The sequence below is a fragment of the Mus musculus genome, chromosome 6 (genome assembly GCF_000001635.26).
Source record: "Mus musculus strain C57BL/6J chromosome 6, GRCm38.p6 C57BL/6J".
Lineage (NCBI taxonomy): Eukaryota > Metazoa > Chordata > Mammalia > Rodentia > Muridae > Mus > Mus musculus.
Genome location: NC_000072.6, coordinates 69,010,640 through 69,025,168, shown reverse-complemented (window position 1 = coordinate 69,025,168; position 14,529 = coordinate 69,010,640). Strand labels below are relative to the sequence as shown.

The following is a 14,529-nucleotide window of genomic DNA, read 5'->3' as shown; positions in this document are numbered from 1 at the left end:
TTGCCTGGTACTGGCATAGCCTCACAAAAGAAAGCTATGTCAGGGTTTTGTCAGCAAAATCTTTCTGGCATATTCAATAGTGTCTGCTTTTGGTTGCTGATTATGATCAATAAGACAAAAAGACCACCAATAGATTGGGAAAGAATTTTTACCAATCCGAAACCTGATAGGACACAATCACACTTCCATCCAGTCACTAACACCAGTCCTAGAGCTTTAATTACATGAGGTTATAAAACAAGAATTACTCTTTTTCCACAGTCTCACCAGCATTTGCATCACCTGCATTTTTTTTTTATTGTAGCCATTCTCAGTTGTGTGAGATGGAATCACTGGGTTGTTTTGATTTGCATTCCCCTGATGACTAAGGATGTTGAGCAATTCTTTAGGTGCTTTATAATGTTTGTATTGCACAGTTGAGTATTCTTTGTTAAGCCCTGTATCCAGTTTTTTAATAGGCTATTTGGTTCTCTGGAGTCTATCTTATTGATTTCTTTGTATATATTTAATATTAGCTCTGTATCAGATATAGGATTGGTAAAGTTCTTTTCCCAACCTGTTGGTTTCCATATTGTCCTATTGACAGTGTCCTTTGTCTTACAGAATTTTTGCAATTTTATGATGTCCCATATGCCAGTTTTTGATATTAAGGCATAAGCGATTGGTGCTCTGTTCATGAAATTTCCTCGTGTGCTCATGTGCTCAAGAATCTTTTCCACTTTCTCTTCTATTAGATTCCATGTATCTGGTTGTATGCATTGCTGATGGGATTGCAGCCTGGTACAACCACTTTGAAAATCACTTTTGTATCCTTAAATGGTGAAATATAAAGCCCATATTCCCAAAAAGACAAAATAGAAGAGTTTTCTTTCTGTAGTAAACAGAATAAGAGTAGCAAATAGCTACTAATTACAATGAAAAAATGAAAATATGTGTTATTCAGAAAGAAGCTAGCCATTTAGTTAGAATAGTTTCCTTAGAAAGGCATACTTAATAAGTAACTTGATTTCAACAATTCTTAGGTCAGTATCTCTCAATACATCTCAGTTGTTTTTCATAATAGTTGATTAAAAAATGGAAGAAGTCTTGGTCCGGGACCCGCCGAACTTAGGAAATTAGTCTGAACAGGTGAGAGGGTGCGCCAGAGAACCTGACAGCCTCTGGAACAGGCAGAAGCACAGAGGCGCTGAGGCAGCACCCTGTGTGGGCCAGGGACAGCCGGCCACCTTCTGGACCAGAGGACAGGTGCCCGCCCGGCTGGGGAGGCGACCTAAGCCACAGCAGCAGCGGTCGCCATCTTGGTCCGGGACCCGCCGAACTTAGGAAATTAGCCTGAACAGGTGAGAGGGTGCGCCAGAAAACCTGATAGCTTCTGGAACAGGCGGAAGCACAGAGGCGCTGAGGCAGCACCCTTTGTGGGCCGGGGACAGCCGGCCACCGTCCGGACTGGAGGACAGGTGCCCGCCCGGCAGGGGAAGCGGTCTCAGCCGCAGCAGCAGCAGCAGCGGTCGCCATCTTGGTTCCGGGACTCCAAGGAACTTAGGAATTTAGTCTGCTTAGGTGAGAGTCTGTACCACCTGGGAACTGCCAAAGCAACACAGTGTCTGAGAAAGGTCCTGTTTTGGGCCTTCTTCTTCGGCCAGGAGGAGGTCCAAATACAAGATATCTGCGCACCTTCCCTGTAAGAGAGCTTGCCAGCAGAGAGTGCTCTGATCACTGAAACTCAGAGGAGAGAATCTGTCTCCCAGGTCTGCTGATAGACGGTAACAGAATCACCAGAAGAACAATCTCTAAACAGAGTCAACTATAACTACTAACTCCAGAGATTACCAGATGGCGAAAGGTAAACGGAGGAATCTTACTAACAGGAACCAAGACCACTCACCATCACCAGAACCCAGCACACCCACTTCGCCCAGTCCAGGGAACCCCAACACACCTGAGAACCTAGACCTAGATTTAAAAGCATATCTCATGATGATGGTAGAGGACATCAAGAAGGACTTTAATAAATCACTTAAAGAAATACAGGAGAACACTGCTAAAGAGTTACAAGTCCTTAAAGAAAAACAGGAAAACACAATCAAACAGGTAGAAGTCCTTACAGAAAAAGAGGAAAAAACATACAAACAGGTGATGGAAATGAACAAAACCATACTAGACCTAAAAAGGGAAGTAGACACAATAAAGAAAACTCAAAGCGAGGCAACACTAGAGATAGAAACCCTAGGAAAGAAATCTGGAACCATAGATGCCAGCATCAGCAACAGAATACAAGAGATGGAAGAGAGAATCTCAGGTGCAGAAGATTCCATAGAGAACATCGGCACAACAATCAAAGAAAATGGAAAATGCAAAAAAATCCTAACTCAAAATATCCAGGAAATCCAGGACACAATAAGAAGACCAAACGTACGGATAATAGGAGTGGATGAGAAAGAAGATTTTCAACTCAAAGGTCCAGCAAACATCTTCAACAAAATTATTGAAGAAAACTTCCCAAATCTAAAGAATGAGATGCACATGAACATACAAGAAGCATACAGAACTCCAAATAGACTGGACCAGAAAAGAAATTCCTCCCGACACATAATAATCAGAACATCAAATGCACTAAATAAAGATAGAATACTAAAAGCAGTAAGGGAAAAAGGTCAAGTAACATATAAAGGCAAGCCTATCAGAATGACACCAGATTTTTCACCAGAGACTATGAAAGCCAGAAGAGCCTGGACAGATGTTATACAGACACTAAGAGAACACAAACTGCAGCCCAAGCTACTATACCCAGCCAAACTCTCAATTATCATAGATGGAGAAACCAAAGTATTCCACGACAAAACCAAATTCACACATTATCTCTCCACGAATCCAGCCCTTCAAAGGATAATAACAGAAAAAAACCAATACAAGAACGGGAACAACGCCCTAGAAAAAACAAGAAGGTAATCCCTCAACAAACCTAAAAGAAGACAGCCACAAGAACAGAATGCCACCTTTAACAACTAAAATAACAGGAAGCAACAATTACTTTTCCTTAATATCTCTTAACATCAATGGTCTCAACTCGCCAATAAAAAGACATAGACTAACAAACTGGCTACACAAACAAGACCCAACATTTTGCTGCTTACAGGAAACTCATCTCAGAGAAAAAGATAGACACTACCTCAGAATGAAAGGCTGGAAAACAATTTTCCAAGCAAATGGTATGAAGAAACAAGCAGGAGTAGCCATCCTAATATCTGATAAGATTGACTTCCAACCCAAAGTCATCAAAAAAGACAAGGAGGGACACTTCATTCTCATCAAAGGTAAAATCCTCCAAGAGGAACTCTCAATTCTGAATATCTATGCTCCAAATACAAGAGCAGCCACATTCACTAAAGAAACTTTAGTAAAGCTCAAAGCACACATTGCACCTCACACAATAATAGTGGGAGACTTCAACACACCACTTTCACCAATGGACAGATCATGGAAACAGAAACTAAACAGGGACACACTGAAACTAACAGAAGTGATGAAACAAATGGATCTGACAGATATCTACAGAACATTTTATCCTAAAACAAAAGGATATACCTTCTTCTCAGCACCTCATGGTACTTTCTCCAAAATTGACCACATAATAGGTCACAAATCAGGCCTCAACAGATTCAAAAATATTGAAATTGTCCCATGTATCCTATCAGATCACCATGAACTAAGGCTGATCTTCAATAACAAAATAAATAACAGAAAGCCAACATTCACATGGAAACTGAACAACACTCTTCTCAATGATACCTTGGTCAAGGAAGGAATAAAGAAAGAAATTAAAGACTTTTTAGAGTTTAATGAAAATGAAGCCACAACGTACCCAAACCTTTGGGACACAATGAAAGCATTTCTAAGAGGGAAACTCATAGCTCTGAGTGCCTTCAAGAAAAAACGGGAGAGAGCACATACTAGCAGCTTGACAACACATCTAAAAGCTCTAGAAAAAAAGGAAGCAAATTCACCCAAGTGGAGTAGACGGCAGGAAATAATCAAACTCAGGGGTGAAATCAACCAAGTGGAAACAAGAAGAACTGTTCAAAGAATTAACCAAATGAGGAGTTGGTTCTTTGAGAAAATCAACAAGATAGATAAACCCTTAGCTAGACTCACTAGAGGGCACAGGGACAAAATCCTAATTAACAAAATCAGAAATGAAAAGGGAGACATAACAACAGATCCTGAAGAAATCCAAAACACCATCAGATCCTTCTACAAAAGGCTATACTCAACAAAACTGGAAAACCTGGACGAAATGGACAAATTTCTGGACAGATACCAGGTACCAAAGTTGAATCAGGATCAAGTTGACCTTCTAAACAGTCCCATATCCCCTAAAGAAATAGAAGCAGTTATTAATAGTCTCCCAGCCAAAAAAAGCCCAGGACCAGACGGGTTTAGTGCAGAGTTCTATCAGACCTTCAAAGAAGATCTAACTCCAGTTCTGCACAAACTTTTTCACAAGATAGAAGTAGAAGGTATTCTACCCAACTCATTTTATGAAGCCACTATTACTCTGATACCTAAACCACAGAAAGATCCAACAAAGATAGAGAACTTCACACCAATTTCTCTTATGAACATCGATGCAAAAATCCTTAATAAAATTCTCGCTAACCGAATCCAAGAACACATTAAAGCAATCATCCATCCTGACCAAGTAGGTTTTATTCCAGGGATGCAGGGATGGTTTAATATACGAAAATCCATCAATGTAATCCATTATATAAACAAACTCAAAGACAAAAACCACATGATCATCTCGTTAGATGCAGAAAAAGCATTTGACAAGATCCAACACCCATTCATGATAAAAGTTCTGGAAAGATCAGGAATTCAAGGCCAATACCTAAACATAATAAAAGCAATTTACAGCAAACCAGTAGCCAACATCAAAGTAAATGGAGAGAAGCTGGAAGCAATCCCACTAAAATCAGGGACTAGACAAGGCTGCCCACTTTCTCCCTACCTTTTCAACATAGTACTTGAAGTATTAGCCAGAGCAATTCGACAACAAAAGGAGATCAAGGGGATACAAATTGGAAAAGAGGAAGTCAAAATATCACTTTTTGCAGATGATATGATAGTATATATAAGTGACCCTAAAAATTCCAACAGAGAACTCCTAAACCTGATAAACAGCTTCGGTGAAGTAGCTGGATATAAAATTAACTCAAACAAGTCAATGGCCTTTCTCTACACAAAGAATAAACAGGCTGAGAAAGAAATTAGGGAAACAACACCCTTCTCAATAGCCACAAATAATATAAAATATCTCGGCGTGACTCTAAGGAAGTGAAAGATCTGTATGATAAAAACTTCAAGTCCCTGAAGAAAGAAATTAAAGAAGATCTCAGAAGATGGAAAGATCTCCCATGCTCATGGATTGGCAGGACCAACATTGTAAAAATGGCTATCTTGCCAAAAGCAATCTACAGATTCAATGCAATCCCCATTAAAATTCCAACTCAATTCTTCAACGAATTAGAAGGAGCAATTTGCAAATTCATCTGGAATAACAAAAAACCGAGGATAGCAAAAACTCTTCTCAAGGATAAAAGAACCTCTGGTGGAATCACCATGCCTGACCTAAAGCTTTACTACAGAGCAATTGTGACAAAAACTGCATGGTACTGGTATAGAGACAGACAAGTGGACCAATGGAATAGAATTGAAGACCCAGAAATGAACCCACACACCTATGGTCACTTGATCTTCGACAAGGGAGCCAAAACCATCCAGTGGAAGAAAGACAGCATTTTCAACAATTGGTGCTGGCACAACTGGTTGTTATCATGTAGAAGAATGCGAATTGATCCATACTTATCTCCTTGTACTAAGGTCAAATCTAAGTGGATCAAGGAACTTCACATAAAACCAGAGACACTGAAACTTATAGAGGAGAAAGTGGGGAAAAGCCTTGAAGATATGGGCACAGGGGAAAAATTCCTGAACAGAACAGCATTGGCTTGTGCTGTAAGATCGAGAATTGACAAATGGGACCTAATGAAACTCTAAAGTTTCTGCAAGGCAAAAGACACCGCCAATAAGACAAAAAGACCACCAACAGATTGGGAAAGGATCTTTACCTATCCTAAATCAGATAGGGGACTAATATCCAACATATATAAAGAACTCAAGAAGGTGGACCTCAGAAAATCAAATAACCCCCTTAAAAATGGGGCTCAGAACTGAACAAAGAATTCTCACCTGAGGAATACCGAATGGCAGAGAAGCACCTGAAAAAATGTTCAACATCCTTAATCATCAGGGAAATGCAAATCAAAACAACCCTGAGATTCCACCTCACACCAGTGAGAATGGCTAAGATCAAAAATTCAGGTGACAGCAGATGCTGGCGAGGATGTGGAGAAAGAGGAACACTCCTCCATTGTTGGTGGGATTGCAGGCTTGTACAACCACTCTGGAAATCAGTCTGGCGGTTCCTCAGAAAATTGGACATAGTACTACCGGAGGATCCAGCAATACCTCTCCTGGGCATATATCCAGAAGAAGCCCCAACTGGTAAGAAGGACACATGCTCCACTATGTTCATAGCAGCCTTATTTATAATAGCCAGAAACTGGAAAGAACCCAGATGCCCCTCAACAGAGGAATGGATACAGAAAATGTGGTACATCTACACAATGGAGTACTACTCAGCTATTAAAAAGAATGAATTTATGAAATTCCTAGCCAAATGGATGGACCTGGAGGGCATCATCCTGAGTGAGGTAACACATTCACAAAGGAACTCACACAATATGTACTCACTGATAAGTGGATACTAGCCCAAAACCTAGGATACCCACGATATAAGATACAATTTCCTAAACACATGAAACTCAAGAAAAATGAAGACTGAAGTGTGGACACTATGCCCCTCCTTAGAAGTGGGAACGAAACACCCATGGAAGGAGTTACAGAAACAAAGTATGGAGCTGAGATGAAAGGATGGACCATGTAGAGACTGCCATATCCAGGGATCCACCCCATAATCAGCTTCCAAATGCTGACACCATTGCATACACTAGCAAGATTTTACTGAAAGGACCCAGATGTAGCTGTCTCTTGTGAGACTATGCCGGGGCCTAGCAAACACAGAAGTGGATGCTCACAGTCAGCTAATGGATGGATCACAGGGCTCCCAATGGAGGAGCTAGAGAAAGTACCCAAGGAGCTAAAGGGATCTTAAACCCTATAGGTGGAACAACATTATGAACTAACCAGTACCCCTGAGCTCTTGACTCTAGCTGCATATGTATCAAAAGATGGCCTAGTCGGCCATCACTGGAAAGAGAGGCCCATTGGACATGCAGACTTTGTGTGCCCCGGTACAGGGGAACGACAGGGCCAAAGGGGGGGAGTGGGTGGGTAGGGGAGTGGGGGTGGGTGGGTAAGGGGGACTTTTGGTATAGCATTGGAAATGTAAATGAGCTAAATACCTAATAAAAAATGGAAAAAAAAATGGAAGAAGTCTTTCATGAACAGAGGAATGTGAAATCATTCCTAAGATTTAGAGACATAGGCATGGCTATGCTGACTTTAACATTATAGGAAGATAATTAAATCTTTCCCTAAGGTAAATTAAAATAATTTTTAAATAAATTGTTTTATTCACTTTTCAACACTATATTTTCCTCCTTCTCCTACCAGTACCTACTCATTCAAGTCCTTCCCCATTCCCTCAGTCTTTGCTCTAAGTAAAATGTTTCATCAAGCTTAGACTTAAAATTGCAGATTCAAATGTAATTTATTTGAAAAGTGCTCTCAGATTCTCTCAGGTAATAAATAGAACAGGAATTACACAGTTTCAGGGCACATGAAATACTGAGAATGGTGATTATTCAGAGTAGTTGTAGATGAGTGCATCTTCATGAACCCACAGCCCATATTCTCCCATGTGTTTATAAGCCAAGAACTGCCTAGACTGTATCATGCTATTTGCATATTACATTTTCAGTAACCACAAATATCTCACAGCTGTTTTAAAGCAAAGTATTTATGAGAAGAGCAGTAATTAGCTAGGGACCAAAATTCAAAGAGAAAATGGATTTTCAGGTGCAGATTTTCAGCTTCCTGCTAATCAGTGCCTCAGGTAACAGAGGGCAGGGAATTTGAGATCAGAATCCAACCAAAATTATTTTCCCTGGGGAATTTGAGTCTAAAATAATTTTTTTTCTTTTTCTTTCATCTGAATGTTGGGTGGTATAAAATTATTTTTGTATCTCTATTTCTACTAATCCCACTCTCTCTACGTTGCTTTTTTCTAGTCATAATGTCCAGAGGACAAATTGTTCTCACCCAGTCTCCAGCAATCATGTCTGCATCTCTAGGGGAGGAGATCACCCTAACCTGCAGTGCCAGCTCGAGTGTAAGTTACATGCACTGGTACCAGCAGAAGTCAGGCACTTCTCCCAAACTCTTGATTTATAGCACATCCAACCTGGCTTCTGGAGTCCCTTCTCGCTTCAGTGGCAGTGGGTCTGGGACCTTTTATTCTCTCACAATCAGCAGTGTGGAGGCTGAAGATGCTGCCGATTATTACTGCCATCAGTGGAGTAGTTATCCACACAGTGATACAGACTAGAACAAAAACCCTCTAAGTCCTTAGGGTCTAGCTACTTCCTCCAAGAAATAAACTGTGGCCAGGGGTTTGATTGCAGTAGTCTACACAGGGTGTTCTGCTTTACAATGTCATTTGCATATTCATAGATGAATGATTCATTCATATATGAATGTCTCTATAATATTCCACTGTACTTCAGTGCTGTTCTCAAATAATCTACATTTCCAGTGTTTATTTATTCTCAATTTTTGTTCTGTTTGTCGGAGACCAGTGTGGCAGACTATTTTACTGGTGGTTCCCATGAACCTTCACATCTATTTTCTGCTACTTTCACTGATTTTAGAATCTTCTTGGTTTGTGGTTTTTCTTCAGGATATTCGTTTACTCACAACATACTGCTTTTGTTATCCTAAAAAAAGTAGTATCCATCCTAATATATTTTCTGATTTTTACTAGTACACCTTCTTTTCCACTAATTTGTCCTCTTAATATGTGTTTAAAATATTTTTCTCTCCAAATTAAAAAAAAACCAACCTACTGATAGGCATGTATATTTTCTTTCTATTCTCATGACAATAATTGAAACACTCCACTAATAAAGAAAACAAGAAGGCAACAGAGAACTAGTAAATGAACATTAATTTTTCTTATATCTATCATTTATCTATCTATCAATCTATATATTTATCTATTTATCTGTCTGTCTGTCCATGAATCCATTTGTGTGTGTCTGTACCTTAATATGAATACTTAAAATCATAAAGACATTTTAATATTCTAAATAAAGACAAATTATTTAAAATATTTGTGTTGTCAATTTTAAATTTAAATTACAGTATAATTAAATTTAATTTACACTTTATGATAACAGGAATAATTATGTAATAGTTTATTTTCAATTTTCCAATGTTAGGTGTTGGGATGAAATCCATCAGACACAGTTACCAGCCTCTTTTTCTCCATCTATAGAAGAAAGTGTCACCATCACAGGAAGTCAAGATATTAATGTGTATTTAGCACATTATTTATATAATTTGTCAAGAAATCTTTTTCATTATCAGTTGTTAGACTTTTAGTCCTAGCAAAGAAAAGACTGCATAAAGAGCATCATGTGCTTATGAGCAGCCCTGACTGCATAGATGAACACTGTTTCAAGCAAAATCTATACACATTTAAACCAAAAAGGAAACACTTTTACATTTATCTGTTGCCAAACACTACATGAAATTTAGTGCTTGGCACTTTTTTCTAGTTAGTCCTATGAGTACTGTGGTTGTATGAGTAAGAATGGACATCATAGTTTCATATATTTAAATATATTTCAAATATTTCTTAGTAAGAAACCCTATTTGATAGGATTTGGAGACATGGACTTTCTGGAAATTGTGTCACTGCATTAGACTCTGAGGTTTTAAAAGCCTAAACCAGGCCCAGTATTTAGATTTTCTGGTCACTTGCTGATGCAGATTCCACACTCTCATATCTCATGTCTGTCTTGGTGCAGCCATGCTCCACAATACGAAGATAATGAACTAAAAAGTAAGCAGGTCCCAAATAAAGTCTTTCTTTGCGAGAGTTTTTGTGGTTATGGTATCTCTCCACAGCAATATAATTCAACCAGAATATCCAGTGATCTAGAAAGGTCACTAGAAAAAATTTGAATCGTGAGGCATCAGTGAATCAGCAAGTCATTTCTCCATTTGCTCACTTGCTCTCATGTCTTCTAGAAGAATATTTGTCAGGATCTTTTTTCCTTTCTATGATGTTCTATGGACATGCATAATGATCAACCCTCCCACTAGATATAAAATCAGAAAAGGAGGATTAAATGTTCATTGAAACTTGTAGGAAGACATGGACAGGGAAACAGACTAGAAAAGCACCCACAGAGATACTGTATACACCTAAGTCCATCAACATCCCACCTTGAACTTGTAGGGAAATGAAAGGAAAATGGGTCAGAGAGCCTACATTATCAGTTTCAGGCAAGACCTGACTTCTTGGGAAGCACATAATCAACCGATCTTTGCATAAGTATCTCTATACATCATTGCCAAGCCTTTGGATATTAAAAGTTCAGATTCCAGGGTTAACAATTTGAACAATTTCTTCCAATAATAATTATATGTCATTAGATCTATTAAAAACTACTGGTAGATCAATAAAACCAATTAGTGAGTGCTAATAAATATCCACCTTTATTTCATGAAGTAATGTAATGTCATGTCTAAACTATGCAGCTAAAGATGAGGAGATTCTTATTTTCCTGTTTTGATGGAACCTTATAAACTATTTTTTGATAGTTGTTTATTGTCTTCTTGAAGTAGAATCACAAGGATTCCTAAGAAACCCTAAGACACTAATCAGAGGATATATCATGACGTATGAGATACTTTTTTGTTTTTTGTATGTTTGGTTGATTTGGTTGGTTTGATTTTGGTTTTGGCTTTTGATTTTAAGGAGAGAAGATTTAAGGAATGCTCATTTACCCTGGAATATCTGATTATTTTAATAAGCAGTAACTCTCATTCACACCTACAACCACATGACACAAAATCACAGGTGTCTCTAAGATTCTTCACTCTCAAGTGGAGCATGAAGTCTATATTACACATACAAGAAGCTTCCTTAGCTCTTAATCTCCCAAAGTTGGTGTCTCTAAGAGTTTTATTTCTCCCATCATTTCTTCTATCATAATTTTGCCATATGAGAGTTTCATTTTCTTTTACAGAAAGACAGTTTATCAATTATATTTATAACATATACAAAAATTACTTGACACATATATAGTGGCCTGTGACCAATGAATCCTAGTTATTTAATTCAATGCATGTTATTTGGCATATGAGTTTTGTCAAATACTATTTAGGGATTTTGATATGTAGAGTTCGTATTGGAATGATATAGTGGAATTAATGCAATCATAATGGTTTACCATTAACTAGGGATTGCAGTCATATTCAGAAAAGGCCTGATAACAAAGGAAATGCTGAGGAAATGATTAGAGCTTTGAGTACAGAATATATAGGGCATCTTCAGGATGCAAAATTAGTATATTGATTACTCACTTTGGCTCTCTGGAGGGACATAGTCCTTCTTAATCCATGATTTTAGTTCAGTGAGATTATATTTTCACTTTAGGAGCATATCAACTAACCATTTACATATTTATTTTTAGACTTCATGTTCTTACCCATGTAAACGATGTATTTCTGTTTGTATCTTAATTGTATTACGAAAATACTGGTCTTGTTTAACTTCAATGATTAACAACATTCTCCATTACTAACTAGATTCTAAATATAAATAGTGGGTTTTACCAGTTACATAGCTATCTTGTTCAATGTCAGTCTATTATTCCTAACACCCCTTATGTCACCCTTGCAGATAAACCCACTCATCTCTTCCATTTGATAACTTTCTATTCCCATCGTTTTGCCTGTGGCCCTGCATGATTGTCTTCCTCAAGCTTACTCACCATTATCTCTTAGAGATTTGATGCTCATAGTTGTTGAACTCTTCTTGTGTGATCTTTCATGAACAAAGTCCTCTAGAAAATCATAATGATTCCAGTGTACATTCAAGCTTATGATACATTTTGTATTCCTTTTTGAAGATTAGTGTAAGGTTTGCATGAAGGTGTCACTGGGAAGTTGTTGCTCAGGAAGATCCAAATGTGGCATGATGACAAATGACAGTGTCCCATGCAGTTGTACCTGGAGTAAATCTCCATGTTTTTATTTGTAAAGCATAAATGCCAAAGGGTTCACCTGAGAGTCTCTATAGGGTTTGACATCTTATTAATAACCCTCAATGATGACAAGGAAGAAACTCTTGATTGAATACTTTCCTCTTGATTCTCTCATCTTCTCTGCAACGTTGGACATTAAAAGTGGACACCCATTTTGGAGCTCTTTTTTGTTTCTCTTCCAGTCCAGATCCTGCTCATTTACTAGAGTTTCATATGAATAAAAAGAAGGCACTAAAAAGATTCAATTCCAAAACTTAATATTAGGATATGTACTCTGCCAAGAGGGGAATATTAGTTTGAAGTTATAATGGATTGTTTGAAATACAGCCAACAACTTTTCATAATGAACTCAATTTCTTTCCTTTATAAAGAAAACCTTACTTATGACTACTTAAATGAATACTCAAAAGTTGCCTGTATAATATGTTCAATAAATAATTACACAAAAATATACCCAAGCAACTTTCAATACCATGTAAAAATCTAAGTGAAAATAGTCAAGATTTTGGATTGTTGTACTAAACTTTTTGTGACCTTCAGAATGATGTCTAGCAAGCAGTTGCCAAAAATTCTAATCACATAACTACATAAAAGATGAAAAGAGAAATAAAATACAGGATTCCTTTCTAGCCAAAACAAAACATGTGTTCTTTTGGAAGACTTTTTATACTTGCACATAACCTTGAGTTTCTAATAACTTCTGGTAATATGAGATATGAGTAATTGAATATTCATGGTCCCCTAAAGAAATCCTAGTACCTGAACATAGTAAGCAAGTGTGACTTATTCATATCAACAGCCAGTATGACTAAGTTTTCTGTGAATTGCCCTTACAGTTCTATATCATATACATACAATGGAGTTGTTACTTTGTCCTGGCATCTATACTTTATTCACCATTAAAATAATGACCATATGAAAGGATTCTTTTAAGTATCTTCCAGTGTTTTCTCCTTGTTCTGCTATTTAGATGAGTTAGAAACCAAGATACTCTTTCTGAATCAATGTGTGGAAAGAAAAAGACAACTATGTAGACTTCCTTAGCTCACCTATTAGAAAATCAAGTTAATTGTAAAAGAGGCCACAAGAGCAGCAAGTCTAGGGTGTTTCCCTTTACCTAGTTCTTTCTGGTGTGCCAAAAATTTGGTAGTAGATTTCTGAATGAAGCTCAGCCCACATATGTCTGGTGAAAACATACAATGATGAGTTTAGGCTTATAAAATATCAGTATGAATACTCATTTAATTGTGAATACTTGGCACCAGAAACTTCAATTTTGTAGTAGACCAAAATTTGAATATTGTAACAATTAAAAAAGAGTGAGTAAGATTAAGGTAATACAGATTTTAAAACAAACCCATTAGAATATTTAGATTGGCCAGGCACGGTGGCACACACCTTTAATGCCAGCACTCGGGAGGCAGAGGCAGGTGGATTTCTGAGTTGAGACCAGCCTGCTCTACAGAGTGAATTCAAAGGACAGCCAGACCTATACAGAGAAACCCTGTCTATAAAAAAAAATAGAGAGAGAGAATATTTATATCAAAGGAAAAAGCATGGTGGAAGGTATTCATCATGAGATGGAACATTGACAACATATATCACTTTGTAACGGGCTCTGAATGATCTTACATGCAAAACTATTAGGATAAACATAATACTTTAAAAGGATTTGTATTATGTACAATCTCCTTCAATCTGCACTCTGCAACTTAAAATATTTAATCTAGTCAAAATTTTTCAAGTGTGACTATGACATTCAAAGGAAGGATAAATTCTCAGGGGTTTCGTTTGTGAATTTGTTCTTCAAATGTCCTTAAATATGTTACTCATTAGTGTGACCTTATGTCTCTAAGATTTGTTAACTAAAATGATCCTGGAATTCATTATTTCAATTAACTCTGAGTATTAATGGTGAGCTGTAGTTCAGTCATATGACCAGCCAGTTGCATTCATTTCCTATTATAAACTATTTTGACATGTACACTACAGAAAGTGCTATTCATCACATTTAATAATACAGTGAAGAAGAGAGGAAACAGAAGGTGTCTTCTTATAACAACCTACTTTCAGTTCTAACTTACTGTTTTTTGCATAGTGACCCTTAGGGATTCCATACTTCTTACAGTTAATACTCTTGCCTCCCCAGAGGCCCAACAGACTGCCTTGA

The 14,529-nt window shown here is 37.6% G+C and overlaps 1 gene segment (V, D, J or C) and 1 further gene; one reads left to right on the top strand and one right to left on the bottom strand.

Annotated features, from left to right (window-relative positions):
* Window positions 1-14,529, bottom strand: part of Igk (immunoglobulin kappa chain complex) — a 3,171,119-nt gene that overhangs the window by 1,701,586 nt on the left and 1,455,004 nt on the right.
* On the top strand, window positions 8,089-8,611 carry Igkv4-80 (immunoglobulin kappa variable 4-80). The segment is given in 2 exon segments: window positions 8,089-8,137; window positions 8,313-8,611. Coding segments are annotated over 2 exon segments (348 nt in total).